The sequence below is a fragment of the Littorina saxatilis genome, linkage group LG4 (assembly GCF_037325665.1).
Source record: "Littorina saxatilis isolate snail1 linkage group LG4, US_GU_Lsax_2.0, whole genome shotgun sequence".
In the NCBI taxonomy this organism is placed as follows: Eukaryota; Metazoa; Mollusca; class Gastropoda; order Littorinimorpha; family Littorinidae; genus Littorina; species Littorina saxatilis.
The window spans coordinates 33,727,607-33,743,245 of NC_090248.1; the positions used below are offsets into that span (position 1 = coordinate 33,727,607).

At 43.3% G+C, this 15,639-nt stretch overlaps 1 protein-coding gene and 1 long non-coding RNA gene across 2 annotated transcripts; both read left to right on the plus strand.

Annotated features, from left to right (window-relative positions):
* Positions 1-565: 565 nt before the first annotated feature.
* LOC138964552 (uncharacterized) lies at positions 566-4,483 on the plus strand. Its single transcript, XM_070336534.1, has 2 exons — positions 566-960; positions 3,280-4,483. Exons 1-2 carry the CDS (start codon positions 741-743, stop codon positions 4,257-4,259), a joined length of 1,200 nt encoding a protein of 399 aa, XP_070192635.1. The 5' UTR covers positions 566-740; the 3' UTR covers positions 4,260-4,483.
* Positions 4,484-8,471: 3,988 nt separating this feature from the next.
* Positions 8,472-11,857, plus strand: LOC138964568 (uncharacterized). The gene is made up of 3 exons (XR_011455139.1): positions 8,472-8,624; positions 9,413-9,503; positions 10,510-11,857. It is a non-coding gene; the product is annotated as an uncharacterized lncRNA (long non-coding RNA).
* The last annotated feature ends 3,782 nt before the right edge of the window (positions 11,858-15,639 follow it).

Sequence of the window (15,639 nt, forward strand, 5' to 3'; positions counted from 1 at the left end):
TGGCAAGCACCCACCAGCGATGTCGTCTCTTTTGGCGTTTTTTCATTTGGCGGTACGCTAATAATATTTACATAAATTGTTCTTCATTATAAATGACAGTTTGCATGAGACGAGACCAATGTGGAGCCATGGCGGCATTGGCGGGAAGAGAACATATCCGGACGACGTCGCCGTTATATACGGTTCACGACGATGCGTTTTTCTTGCCAGAGCCGGATGCCGTTGCCGTCGCCGGAGCCGGAGCCGCACCGCAGCCGTAAGAATGGAATCCTAGCTTTAGGCTGGAAAGCACGAGTGTCTCGTTCTGACTACCACTGGTACTTGTCATTGTTTTAGTCAACCTTTTGCAAATAAACTAAGGTATTATAATATACCTGAAGCCTTATGAGTTAGTTGCTGTCTAGCAGTATTTAGTAAATAAAAAAAAAATTAAAAAAAAATAATAATAATAAATAAATAAATAAATAAATAAAATTAAAATAATAATAATAATAATAAATAAATAAAAAAATAAAAAAATAAAAAAATAAAAATAATAAAAAAATAAAAAAAATAAAAATAAAAAAAAAGTTGCAGTATTTGCCAGCAATGAGGATGATAATTTAGGGACATCTGTAGCAAGTAACTGCCATCTGACGGTTAAGTAGTTTTTAGGGGCCAGTCAATATTAGTAATAAAGGCTGGGGTGGTAAAGTAATTCTATAGAATTAAACTGATGGTATTAGTTTGTCCAGATCAAGATGTCAGCTCGTGGTCGACCGAAGCGACGGAACCAGGGAAGACGACCTGCCTGGCACGACGAAGAACCCCCCAGGGGATCGGGCGGTGCAAGTAGGCAGCAACAGGCAAAGAAACGGCGCGTAGCCGTGGAGGAGCCCTCCAGCCCTGGAGAAGACGACAGCCAGGATGCCTGGTACGAGAACGCTGGGACGTCAGCCGCAAGAGACGCACGACCGGAAGGTATGGAAGAGGCATTACTGAATAGACTGAGGGTGCTAGAGGAGGCGTTAGGATGCCAGGCAGCGCGCCAAAAAGGCCAAGCGCTGGATTCTCTGGCCATCACTGTGCCACCTGAGGTAAAAGAAAAAATTTTGCTGGGGAAATTTGTGGAGATGCATGTGCTCCTGGCAAAATCCTTCCTTGACAGGCCAGAGGAAAAGGCTGTGATGTTTGTTCAGAACGAGCAAGGCAATCTGGTCCCTAGGCTAGAGAGAAAGAACAAAACGGAGCTGACCATCAACCAGTGGACCACAGCGTTCCATGTCCTGATGAGCGTGTATTTGCAGCAGCACCCCGATAGGCTGCAAGACATGCTGGCCTATGTGGAACTCATAAGGGGGGCTGCCCGGGACAACCCTGGGAATGCATGGCTGCTGTATGATCAGCAGTTCCGGTCCAGACTAGAGGCCGATCCTACTCGCCCATGGGGCATGATAGATAGCCAGCTGTGGCTGCAGTTATTCTGCAAACCAGTAGTGGCTGCCCCGGCAGGCAAGGTGAGCCCTGCTGTCGACCAAAAGGGGGGTGCTTATGCAGGGAAAGGCCAGCGAGGGGTGTGTCGGTTTTTTAATCGACCCAAAGGTTGTCAGCGAGACAACTGCGCCTATGCGCACAAGTGTGCACAATGCAGCTCCAGTTCCCATGGCCAGAGCACCTGTGCAAAGAAGGGTACACAAGATAAGGGGGAGACCAGTAGTGGGCGCCCCTTTCAGTCAACAACAGGACAGAAGGCTCAGTGAGGTGGTTCACATCCCTCCTGGCCTAGACTTAACAGGGCTAGCCAACACGCCCATCTGTATGTATAGCTTAGTTAAGTGGTTAGAGCATTACCCGAATAGAGAAGATGCACAGCTCATAGAGGAAGGCTTTAGTCAGGGATTTAGGATACCATTTCAGGGGGAAAGAAAACAACAGTTACCAAAAAATCACGGATCTGCTCGTAGACAGCCACTATTAGTGTTACAGAAATTGTTAGAGGAGGTCAGGTTAGGAAGAGTGGCTGGGCCATTTTTGGATTGGCCCATTGATGACCTGATTGTCTCCCCGGTGGGGCTGGTAGAAAAATCAACACCAGGGGAATACAGGCTTATATTTGATCTTTCGTACCCGCATGGGCAGTCTGTTAATGACGGGATACCAGCGGAGTTATGCACTGTGCAATACACCAGTTTTGATGCGGTAACCACCATGGTTAAGAAACTTGGGCGGGGGTCCCATTTAGTGAAGGTTGATATCAAGTCTGCATTTAGGTTGCTTCCCATACACCCGGATGATTTCAGTCTGTTGGGCATGTCAGTGGACGGCTACTTGTTTGTGGATAAGTCTCTACCATTCGGCTGTGCCATCTCCTGTTCCTTGTTTGAAAAGTTCAGTACCTTTCTTGAGTGGTGTGTACAACAAGCCTCCATGTCCAGTGATGTGATTCATTATTTGGATGATTTTTGTGGGGGCGGTGTGTCAGAGGACAAGGCTAAAAGGATGTTAGACAGCCTGCTCGACACATTTAACGAGCTAGGCGTACCCGTAGCTCCTGAAAAAGTAGAAGGTCCTACTACATGTCTCAAGTTTCTCGGACTAGAAGTTGATACTGTTGCCCTGCAGGTGCGCATCCCAGAAGATAAGCTAAATGACCTCAAAGAGCTTGTCGCGAGCTTGTTGAACGGCAGGAAGAAGATCACTCTTCGTCAGTTACAGTCCTTGATTGGAAAGTTGAACTTTGCCTGTAGGGCAATCGTACCCGGGAGAGCTTTTTGCAGGAGACTGATTGATGCCACAAGAGGGGTCCAGAAGCCACATCACCACATACGGGTTACTGAGGACATGCGTCAGGATTTGCTAGTGTGGAGCTCCTTTTTGGAGATGCACAATGGGATCAGCATCATGCTGGAAGAAAGATGGGTTGACACCTCTCACCTTAACCTCTACACGGACGCGGCAGGAGGTGTAGGCTTTGGGGCTTTTTTCTGTGGGCATTGGGCATGTGGGGCCTGGCCAGTTGAGTGGCGTAGCAATGACCCAGACATAACGTTCAAGGAACTTTTTCCCATTGTCCTTGCAATTCACCTGTGGGGAAAAGAGCTGAGTAACCAGAAAGTATTATTTCATTGTGATAACATGGCAGTTGTTTGTATAATCAACCGCCAAACTACCCGCTCAAGGCCAACCATGGGACTTGTGAGAACGTTGGTCAGTGTTTGCCTTGAGCATAACATCCTATTCAGGGCAAAGCACATACCAGGCATCAGAAATGAAGTTGCTGATTCTCTTTCCCGGTTGCAGCTCAAGCGGTTCAGGGCCCTTGTTCCGGGTGCCGACACCCAACCGACAGAAGTCCCGCACGCCTTACTGCGGCAACTACAGCAGAAGTGAAGCGGCTTGTTTCAGCGGCCTTTGCTCCAGCAACGCAGGCAGCATACAAGCAAGGGATTGAAAGCTTTGAGGTTTTTAGAGGGGAACATGGTTTGGGGCATGAGTGGCCTGTACCGTCACAGCATGTTATTCATTTTGCTGCCCATCTCTCACTAACGGGAAGGGCCCATACAACGGCTCGCACCTATTTGGCTGGGATTGGTGCAAAACACAAGCTGAATGGATGGGATGACCCCACAGAGCATTTCCTGTTGAAGAAGTTATTGCAGGGCATGGCTAAGCTAGATAGACGACAGGATCAAAGGAAACCTATCACTTTTCAGAGACTCAAGGATTTAATTGGTGTCCTCCCGGGGGTGTGTGCTAATACTTTTGAACAGGCACTGTTTACAGCAGCCTTTTGCTTTGCCTTTTTTGGTTTCTTTCGGGTCAGTGAAATAGTGGGCCAAGGGAACGCAGTAAAGGGAGGGCGAACTGGGATCAGTTATGCTGATGTGGTACTAGGAGAAGACCTGACCGTCCATATTGCGGGGTCGAAAACAGACCAAGCAAACAAGGGCGAAAAGGTTGTGATGCGTAGAGTCGAGAGGCATCCCCAAGTTTGCCCAGTGAGAGCGATGGAGGCTTACCTTAGGGTTAGACCATGTGGACCGGGCCCGCTGTGGAAGCACTTTGATGGGTCATCACTGACCCGATACCAATTTCAGGCGGTTCTAAAGAAAGGGGCTAGCGTTCTGGGTTGGAAAGTAAACAGGTTCACTTCCCACTCATTTCGTATTGGGGCAGCAACCACAGCTGCGGTCAATGGCACGCCCATGAGAGACATTATGGCTTTGGGAAGGTGGGGATCACAGGCAGTGACAAAGTATGTCAGGCCCGACTTGGAGTGATAGTATGGGTCTTGTGTAAATAGAATAGTGGTCAGGTTTTCACCGCCAAAAAATTGTGTGTGTTTGTATGAGGCTGGTTCACACCGCTGCAGCGTTTGTTTTTACTTTGTGTTTTTCTTTAATATTTCAGAGTTACTGCTTTGGAAGGTTGTCACCTCCAAGTAGTGACGACAAAAGGTACATGTATAGAAATGAGTTCATGTTTTAGTCCTAATCCACCTTTTCTATAGTAGTTCCAGGAGTCCTTATCCTGGGATCAAGTCTGGTGGTCAGGCTGCAGCAGTTCTGCAGTACAAAAGGCACTGGGCTTCAGCTACCGCTGCCGGTGGTGTGGGCTGGGAAGTCCGGCCTTGGGTTTCCCCGGGCTCGGGCCAAGCTGATTGAAGCACTGGAGGACGCCCCCTCACCGAGCTATGTGGTACTCCACGTCGGAGGGAACGACGTGTGCCGGGTTGACCAGAGGCACTGGCGTGAGGAACTCGATGAACTGGTATGCTTTGTTAGGGCTTTTTGCCCGAAGGCGACCGTTGTCTGGTCGGACATGCTCCCGCGAAATTCGTGGAGACATGAAAGCTTTTCCAACGGGGGAGAAAATTCCCGCAAAAAATTAAACCGAAAGGCGAGAGGCCGCATTATGCAAGAGAAAGAAAAGGGACGGATTGTTTACCACCCAAATTTTGAACACAGCCACCTTGCCGAAGATGGGGTGCATTTGAGCACCAAGGGGCTGGACCAGTTCAAAGATGACTTTGAACTGCAATTAACAGCTATGATTTTAGGCTAAAAGGGGGCTGGAATGGGTACGGATTGGCGAAAAACATCTATAGAATAGCTGTTAGGTGGCGGAAGATAGGCATGGAAAAGGGGAACACTTTACATGTCTGTCTATTTCAGTTTGTTAAAGTTTTAAAACATGTAATTTCTAGTGAAAATGAAACCTTTTAGAGCTTTTCGTAGCTGTACTGCAGGACCCCAGTGTGAGCCCTAACAAGCCACGGGATGTGGTGCGGTTCGGGGTCCTGTCACCTCCAGATAGCCTGAAAGCCTAGAATTCCTCTGTGAGGAGCTGGGAGCAGCGCACTTACAAAAACAGCAGCATGTATGCCTAAAGAAAGCACTGGGTTGGTTTACATCACCCACATGCTAGCTGAGGTAGTGCTAGGATGGTCAGAAAGACCTGTTGCTGGTCAGTCAATCTGGGGCCAGCTAACTGGGGGGGAAGGGGTTGCTAATAGTGTTCACTCTAACCATGTCTATCTGCTACCTATCCGTGCCCATTCATATGCCAAACATGTATAATACAAAGATTGCAACATGTGGAAAAACATGAATAAATGTGTATTGAACTGTTCATACCTCTTGTGTCTTCAACTTACCTCCCTTGGCATAGTAGAGCGAATTGCTGATCATCACTTTTGTAAGTGCATTGACAAAGTATAATTGGCCCAGCATAACTGTAACGGTTATTTGGATTGGTATCCTAACTGCGATCGCCCAGTTGAAAAAAGGTTATGTGTGATACCACAACTGGAGGATCAGTGGTAGGATAGTGATTGGGATAGAATGTCATTTGTGATGCCAAGGGTGGTTTTTGTGTTGCATGGTTGTTGTCTCGTAATAAATACATTTCGGCTTCTGCCATAAATGATTTTATGACGAGCTACAACCATCTTTTAGCCTAACATTCGATGGAGGCTAAAGAACACACTTATCCATAAACGGTTCAGTTGTATGCAGACTCAGTGTCACGTGGGAAGAGTCTATCTTTAGCCTCTTCGGTTCCTGAGTCTGCACAGAGAACAACGCTAAACGAATTTGCTACAAGGAAAAAGCCCACCCTCCATCCCCTTTGTCATGTAGTAATGTGTAATAGTCGCGTACTTAGTTTAAAACTCATTTGGATAAATATGCATAGTTTGAATGAAAAAGCCCACCCACCATCCCCTTTGTCTTGTCTTGGTGGTAATATTTACTTAATTGCTTTAACACGTGTTGTAGAAATGTATAATTTGTTGTCCTTTAGCGTATCATCATGTTTTTTGCGTGCGCGCGTGTGTGTATGTTGTCTGCTCGGCACGAATGGCGGAAGATAGGCATGGAAAAGGGGAACACTTTACATGTCTGTCTATTTCAGTTTGTTAAAGTTTTAAAACATGTAATTTCTAGTGAAAATGAAACCTTTTAGAGCTTTTCGTAGCTGTACTGCAGGACCCCAGTGTGAGCCCTAACAAGCCACGGGATGTGGTGCGGTTCGGGGTCCTGTCACCTCCAGATAGCCTGAAAGCCTAGAATTCCTCTGTGAGGAGCTGGGAGCAGCGCACTTACAAAAACAGCAGCATGTATGCCTAAAGAAAGCACTGGGTTGGTTTACATCACCCACATGCTAGCTGAGGTAGTGCTAGGATGGTCAGAAAGACCTGTTGCTGGTCAGTCAATCTGGGGCCAGCTAACTGGGGGGGAAGGGGTTGCTAATAGTGTTCACTCTAACCATGTCTATCTGCTACCTATCCGTGCCCATTCATATGCCAAACATGTATAATACAAAGATTGCAACATGTGGAAAAACATGAATAAATGTGTATTGAACTGTTCATACCTCTTGTGTCTTCAACTTACCTCCCTTGGCATAGTAGAGCGAATTGCTGATCATCACTTTTGTAAGTGCATTGACAAAGTATAATTGGCCCAGCATAACTGTAACGGTTATTTGGATTGGTATCCTAACTGCGATCGCCCAGTTGAAAAAAGGTTATGTGTGATACCACAACTGGAGGATCAGTGGTAGGATAGTGATTGGGATAGAATGTCATTTGTGATGCCAAGGGTGGTTTTTGTGTTGCATGGTTGTTGTCTCGTAATAAATAATGAATTGTTTAGTAAATAAAAGATTTCTTTAATTACAACAATCACACTTTTTACTTTTGTGTAAATAATAAATTATTTAGTTAAATAATGAATTATTTAGCTATATAATGAATTATTTAGTTAAATAATTTATTATTTAGATCAACAGGAAAAAACGTAATTTCTTAACAAACGGATTGCCATAGTTTTCAGCCAGCCTGAGGTTTTAGCGTGCCCGTTTGAGCCTCTTCGTCGTCAAAATGCTGGCGAGGCCACAAGGAACTGCTTGAAACAGAGCCAGCATAAGCGGCAATACGAAATGGTATGTGATTCTCTTTGTTGTGATGTTGAAACACTAGTCCGTAGTCGCTACCTCGTGCATGCTAGATCGAAGTCAGGTGTGTTTTTCACAGATCAGTTGATGTGCTTCCACAGATCTGTAAGCATGTAAAGATTATGGATTTATGCTATTATTTCAGGCATCTGGTGTTGTTTATTTTCCTATCTTTAATCAAGGATTTCGTCCTTGAGCTGCCCAGTTTAGAATAAATGCTTCCACAGTGATGTTCACACGCGACTATCCTTATTTTCTCCAAACACTGTACATAAAGAAGACGTGGAACTTGCGAAGAAAATGCGAAAAAGTGTTTGTGGGTTATCGTCCCTAGTCACATGCTGACGGCGAAAACAAAATGGCGGATCGCGTAGGTACCGATCGCGTGCGAGGTGGTGGTAAATTGTGCTCGGCTTTTTGTTGCAAGAACGCCCGTTACAAACAGAGCTGCTTCGGGAAAACTTTCCACAAGTTCCCTAAAGAAGAAAAAAGGTGGGTTGTGCAGTGATTATTTCATCAGGTTTACCTTCTTCAGAATGAGAATGCAATGGCTCGAGTCAACTCACTCAGATAAGCCAACTGTCTCTGGGCATTTTTGTCTGCTATGATACTACAGTATTTATAGAACTAATATGCAAATGAAATATTACAAACATAGCATGGATCGGTTCATCCTGAGATTTCTGTACTAGCTGTACTATGTACGCGTGTGTCTGCGTGTGTACCTGTGTGTGCATGTGTACACTGTACTTACGACTGTGAGTGTGAGTCAGCAGTCAGTACAAAACAACAGTTTACACTTGATGACAAACTACCCGTGGGCATATTTGCCGAAATCTTTATCAAACCGTGCTTACGGGAAAATTACAGTACAAAGGTACATCACTCATCCGTTTTGCGTTCAGGCAGAGCGTTAGATTTAGACTGAAGATCTGATTTATTTTTTGTCTTTCCTTTTTGCTTAGTTTAACAATAACATTGTTGTTTTTATTGTCAAACTAGGTGCAGAATATGGATGCAATTCACAAGGCGAGAGGACTTTGAAAAGCTGCAGCCAGCTGATGTTCAAGGTCTCAAGCTTTGTACTGATCACTTTGAGGCCAACCAGTAAAACAATCCTGCAGAGAGGATCACTTGTGTGGAATGCTGTCCCGACATTGTTTGCAGTGCCCAATCCACCACCGAAGGTTATTTATTTATTGGTTTTAGGTTTTTGCAAACCAATGAAGCACACTATTAAATGCAGGTTGAGTAATGACAAGTTTGAGGCTGATGTAAGAATTGAAAAAAAAACAGCATTGTTCCCATCAAATAATGCCTGTTTGCATTTAGCGCAAAAAAATGATAAGGCCAACCAAAAAAAGTTACTTATTTTGGATCGACGTCTTGATTATGATGATATGATGAACTTATTTTGCCAAAAAACAGCCCCAAATGGCAAAAAAAGTATAGGGTCGGCGTCAACAACAAAAAAGTTGTATGTTTCTGGTCACCTGACCCTACCTATGTTTTCCCGACGACCCTAGACTTTTATTTTGCATTTTCAAAAATAAAAGGGGTATTCAAAAATCAATTGTTTTCCTGTTTTTCAACAAAATAAGTTAAAAAGATGGTTTAAAAAAAAAAGTTTAGAAAAAAAATCTCCACCTTTAGTCATGTTAGGTCACAAAAAAAGTCTGTTTAAGGTAACATAGGCCCTCCAAAAATAGCGTCGGTAGGTCGGCTTTTTATTTTTGTATTTTAGCCATCTGAATATTTTAATTTCATTTTTTAATGCCCCAAAAAAGTCTAGGGCCGGTGGGAAAAAAATAGGGTCGGTCCGGATACTGTAAACAGATTATTTTTTGTTTTGCCTTACGAGAAACATACACTTTTTTGTGTGGCCTAAGACCAATGCCATGAAATTGGGAGAATTGTTTCATTGTGACTGGGTGTTGGTTGTGAGTTTGTCAGTTAAAGAGCTGTGCATTTGCAGGTTGCTAGTGGGAGGAAGCCACCATCGCAAAGGGTAGCTACAAATGAAGCCAGCACCGACCTGTCGCCTGATGCACAAATTGTTCAACCAGGTAAGAGATTTTTAACCATGAAGAACACCCTGACATCAAAAAATTTTTAAACCCATCCATTACATAGTTGATAATTGCTGTATAGGGTGACGGGCACTGTGGCGGGGTGGTAAGACGTCGGTCTATTAACTCGGAAGGTCGAGGGTTCGAATCCCGGTCGCGGCCGCCTGGTGGGTTAAGTGTGGAGATGTTTCCGATCTCCCAGGTCAACTTATGTGAAGACCTGCTAGTGACTTATCCCCCTTCATGTGTACACGCAAGCACAAGACCAAGTACGCACAAAAAAGATCCTGTAATCTATGTCAGAGTTCGGTGGGTTTTAGAAACACAAAAATACCCCGCACGCTTCCTCCGAAAGCGGCGTATGGCTGCCTAAATGGCGGGGTAAAAACGATCATACACGTAAAATTCCACTTGTGCAAAAAAAATGAGTGCACGTGGGAGTTTCAGCCCACGAGCGCAGAAGAAGAAGAAGAAGAAGAAGAAGCTGTATAGGGCGGATGCATGGATGGATGAAATTGTACCTGTAGTTCCAACACGTAAAGATGGGAAACATATCCTGTTAGAGGCATGGTGTAACAAGAAACAATTAAGTGGCTCTATTCCCATCTCCCCCCCCCCCCCCTTTCCCCGTCGCGATATAAGCTTCGTGGTTGAAAACGACGTTAAACACCAAATAAAGAAAGAAAGAAAGAGGCATGGTGTGTGAGGAGTTTACCTGGTACTGTTGTCCTAATCAATCAATCAATCAATCAATCAATATGAAGCTTATATAGCGCGTATTCCGTGGGTACAGTTCTAATGGCCTCACCCATTCAGTACCAAACAAGGTCAATTCCATCATTGTTCCACATCGTATCCATAGTTGCTAATACACTTCATTTCTGGCCTGCCTTCCTACGCTATTGTTTATTTTCATTTTGTGATTTAATTACACGTGTTTTAATTTCTTCCAGGTTGTAACTTGTTATGGTTATGTTATTTTATGTGTGTTTTCTTTTTTTAGATGACATTCAGGCGATCCTGGAGGACATAGGATGTAAAGCATCAAAGTCGTCATCTTCCCATCCCCTCGTGAAGCGGAACTTTGGCAGAAGGTCAACAAACTGAGGAGCAAGGTTTTCCGATTAGAAAAGAAAACGATGGAACCCCGTGTAAAACGAGCGAGTAAATTAGCCAAGCCTCCCAAGAAAGACTTTGTAGTAGAACAGTTGTCTCTTATATTATCAGGCGAGGCGAGCTATTTTGCCATTTATGCCTGTTACATATTTACCGGTTATCTGCTGCTGTGTCCAATCCTGGCAGAGACGGGAACGCATGTTACCAAGGAGCTGAAGGAGAGTCAATGAGATGAGAGAATGTGATTAACAATTGCCAACTCTCTCCGTACAAAGAGGGTCCAAAATTGTATAAAAAAAAATAGATGGTAGGCAATTCAAAATTAAAAAAAGGACTCTCGGAGCATGGACTTAATGAGTCAAAAATTAAAGAAGGCTCTATGAGCCGAAGTACATGTTTTGTCTATTGTCTTTTTTTATTTTGAATTCCCTACCATCTATATTTTGATACAATTTTGGACCCTCCCTGGTGTGTTGTTTCTGATGTACCTTTTAGTCTGTTTACAGTAACATAGGCACACAAAAAGAGGGTCGGTAGGTCGGCTTTTCTTAAAAAAAATTTATAACCATCTTTTTAAATTATTTTGCAAAAAAACAGGAACAAAATTGATTTTTTTTTCTTTTTCTTTTTTTCCAAATGCCAAAAAAAAAGTCTAGGGTTGGTCTAGAAAAATAGGGTTGGTCGGGATACCGTAAACAGGCTATTTTGCTTTGTTTTGCCTAAGCAAAGACTAACAAACTTTCTTTAGGGTCTGACATTGTATATACTATACAATTTTTGGGGTATTAACTAAATACATGTATACAGTTTTCGATTCCTTTTATACTTTTTCACAAATTAGGCCCCCCCCCCCCCCTTTTTTTTTTTTTTAGTCTGCCCTGGGGGCGGGAGGTCTCCTAATTTCGGTTTCTAGGGTCACCTTATGCTTCCCCATGAGCTGAGAACTTAATTTAAAATGAGCCTCGATTTTTTTATTTGTATTTTGTAATTGTGCCTTTGTCCAGTCACATGATTTCACTTTGTACTTAAAAACTTGGCGCTGTCATCATTTATTGCTATTTATTGTTCAGTTGTTCAGTATTTATTGCTATTGGGCATCAGTTATTCAGTTGCCCTCTTTCGAATGAGCCATGCATGCATTATGGATGTGTTTAGCGAATTGGGATACCTAAAGCAATGTAAAAGAAACAATGTGAAGCAAACATATAGCACCAAATAAAATAACCGAATCAGAATGGAAACTTCTTCAGTGTATGTGTGTGTGTGTGTGTGTTTGCTGTTTTAAATACCGAAAATGTGAAAATAAAGCAAGTCACAGCATGAGAAAGATCGACTGTACTAGTCATGACAAAGCAGGAGACAGCCTGGTCAGCATGTAGAAAAGGGGAATAACTCGTATTTAGCCATTCTCATTTCTAAGCATGCCCAATGAGGAAGTTATCCTTCTTCCCATTGTAGTTTCTTTGTTTTCTCTTTCTGAGTAATTCTTCAGTCACACAACGAAACATGTAGACATCAAGTTAACATTGCGCAAAGCCTGTTTCTTGCGGACAAAACTGCAATTATCCTGGTATTTTTATTTGCGACAGTAATACACTACATGACATCGACACCACTAAACAGTGAAACTTTTTTGAAATGGCGGTGGGCTGCTTTCATGTGCTAATACTAGATCTAATAGTGATCCTGACATTTTTCTTGCGAAACGGTCAAAGGGAAGTAATAAATGAATTTAGTTTTTTTAAACGAGCACACGTGATTTCCGATCTCAAACTAGATCTGAAATCATAAGATTTTCTGAGCAGTGGCGAAACGCTGATGGCGTGATATCGCAAGCCGTTTTGGAAGCAAATAAGCACTGTCAGTGTCAGACATATGCTGAAACACGATTACAGCAGTTCAAACTTTTTGATTATTGATTTTTAGGAGTACGCAATATCGGACAGTCACACTACAAAAAGACAATGCGTTAGTGCATAGATCGGTATTCTCAAACGTCACGAACACTGAACAGACAGTACGTTGCTACTATATATTTTACTGTATTAACAAAACCTCACAGTCCCATTAAAAATGTGTGGTGTGTGCCGAAAAGCAACCATATGAGATTCAGTCAGTGGGACCCTGAATCTACCTGGGGTTAAATCGGGTTTTTGACTCTCATTGCATGAATTTTTAAACTGAATATATACATGTACTACTGTTCGTGTTGTTTTTGTGATCCACTGCAATTTATGTGTATACCTTAGAATCTCAAGGTAATTTTTGAACGGGGCATACAGATGATGCATTTTGCCATGATCACAGAGTGATACGTGTATTTTGCTTATCAGGTGTCAGTGCAGAAACTCCAAGAGGGAACGACATTCAAATATCTGGAAAACCTGGATGAGGAGATAGACAGCCTAACAGCACATCCTCCTATGTTTGCTCGGACATATACTACCTTCAAACTGCATACTATGCGTACACACAGGAATATGGACGACTCAACATTGATCAAAATGGGTAAGTAACACAACACAAACAGATGATTTCCATTATGATAGATTTATTTATCTGAAACTGAAAGTAAAATTGACAACAGAGTGTACAATTTGTTTTCAAATACGAAAATATCACATTGGGTTAAAAAAAAAAAACCACACCATCATATATCATTAAAACTATTCTTTATTTCTAAACACATACATATCAGCATAGTTTATTCATGTAAACATCCTCATTTCGGTTCCCAGTCTATCTGAAATCAAGGTAAGCTATGCCAAAACAAGAAGAGCAAACGCTCGATCGAGTCACTTTCGCAGTTCTGAATATTATATGAGGCATCAGATGGACAGGAAGAAATTGCTATTCACAACACAATGAGTCACGTTCACATAAAATTTGAGCCCGGTCACTTTTATAGTTTCCGAGAAAAGCCCAACGTTAAGTTGTGTGTTGCCGAACAGAAAAGGCTAGTTATCTCCCTTGTTTTTCTGATAACGTTCGTAAAAGGCTACAGATGTAAATACTTTGATGTAAAGAATAATCCTACAAAGTTTCAATCACATCCGATGAACTTTGTCAAAGATATAAAATGTCTAATTTTTCCTTTGACGCTGACCTGTGACCTTGAAAAAGGTCAAAGGTCAACGAAACCATCGTTAAAGTGTAGAGGTCATTGGAGGTCACGACTAAACAAAATATGAGCCCGATCGCTTTGATAGTTTCCGAGAAAAGTCCAACGTTAAGGTGGTGTCTACGGACGGCCGGCCGGACGGCCGGCCGGACGGCCGGCCGGACAGACTAACACTGACCGATTACATAGAGTCACTTTTTCTCAAGTGACTCAAAAATAGCGATCACACAGTGCTTCAGCATGAATTTGAAAACCTGCTCTACGTCACATAGACACAGCGTGTCTTATGATTCTATCCACCCTCTCCAAACAAACACGTACACGTTTTCTCTGGTACGAATGTCTTAAAAGCTCAAACTAAGCTGCTGTTTTATTCTGTCTTGCTTTGCAGGAAATACAGGCACGTCGCTTACCCATAACAGGCAGCTGGTGCGCTAGCGAGTGGGGTTTCTAGGCAGAAGTATCAGAGTACCATTACCAACCTGTGCAGTCAAAACAATCAGAAATACTTTCCCAAACGGATGAAGAGTGGGGTTCAAACTCCCTGAGCTACAGAAGGCTGAAATATACTTTTACAAATCGTGTGACTGTGTTGAACTAGTATCTTTGGTTGAACAGATTCCTGCGTGGTTTGAAGATACTGAGTTGTCACGTGGTCCGGTACATGGTTCACATTCTGCAACATTTTGTTCCAGTGTCGCGTGCATGCACGTTTGCATGTTTAGTTTTTCACACAAAAACTTTGGCCACACCACACAGCACTCACAGAACACCAATGTAAATAAATGAAAGTATTTAATAGTTCCCAGTTGGGTGAAATATGGGGGTGACGATGGATGGAACAATGGAAGGGTTAACACGACAATATGAAGATGAACATAATGAACATGAGAAAGTACACAACAGTCAAAATAATGTCAACAAACGACATACGAGACAATCAGGATAGTCAAACACAAAGCACGTACGTCATAAAGGCCCTCCTCATTCCATAAATGATATCTATCGTAAGAAAGTACTTATCTACACGTTCGACGAATTCAGGGGGGGGGGGTGCGCCCTCGGGTCGACACCTGCGTCTCTGTCGCGGGGGTGAGAGAATCAGCCCAGTTGAGAGCTGTCACACGGCACACACTCTGCAGCGACGGCGCCGGTTCGATGTTGCTGCCCAACAGCAGCGTGGTTGCGCCGCTGTGACGTTACAAGATAGCTGCTCAAAACAGCGTAATGAAGCCTCGGAGAAGATCCCAGAGGGGCTGCTCACACAGCAGCGTGGGGGTGACGATGCGAGAGTCCAAACTGGCTGCTCACGCAGCAGCGTGGTGGTGCCTCCTCCATGCTGTGAAGCTAGGGTTCGCACCTTCCCGTCCGGTCTGTCTTCGACAGTAAACACTGAAAGCCTAGAAGGCCAAAGTCAATATTCTCCCCAAAAATATAAGACACGTGACTTCCTCCTCCAATAGACATCATTATTAGGGATGAGGAGGAAGCACAATGACTAAACTTTGGTTTCCTTCTACGATATAATTTACCATTATAATGATTTCCTTTTAAACCCTATGATGAACACTATTTACAACAACACAAAGACGAGACAAAACAGTACAACTGGTAACTAATGTAGGTTCCCTGTCCCCTGCCACCGGCCGCTAATTCACCTTCAGCAAAAACTGACAAAAGTCTATCCAATTAGACCAAGAAATTTGACTTACCTCACACAGGCTAATGAAAAACATCGCGCACTTTACGCAACCGACTTTAACAAAGTCCACAGTAGACGTACTTTACTACTGAAAATAACTTCGAACTCAAACGACAATTCACACCCGAATTTCGAAGCCGTTCGAACAAACATCTGGTCTCGGCCGAGACAGAAAAAAGAATGCCTATGAATTT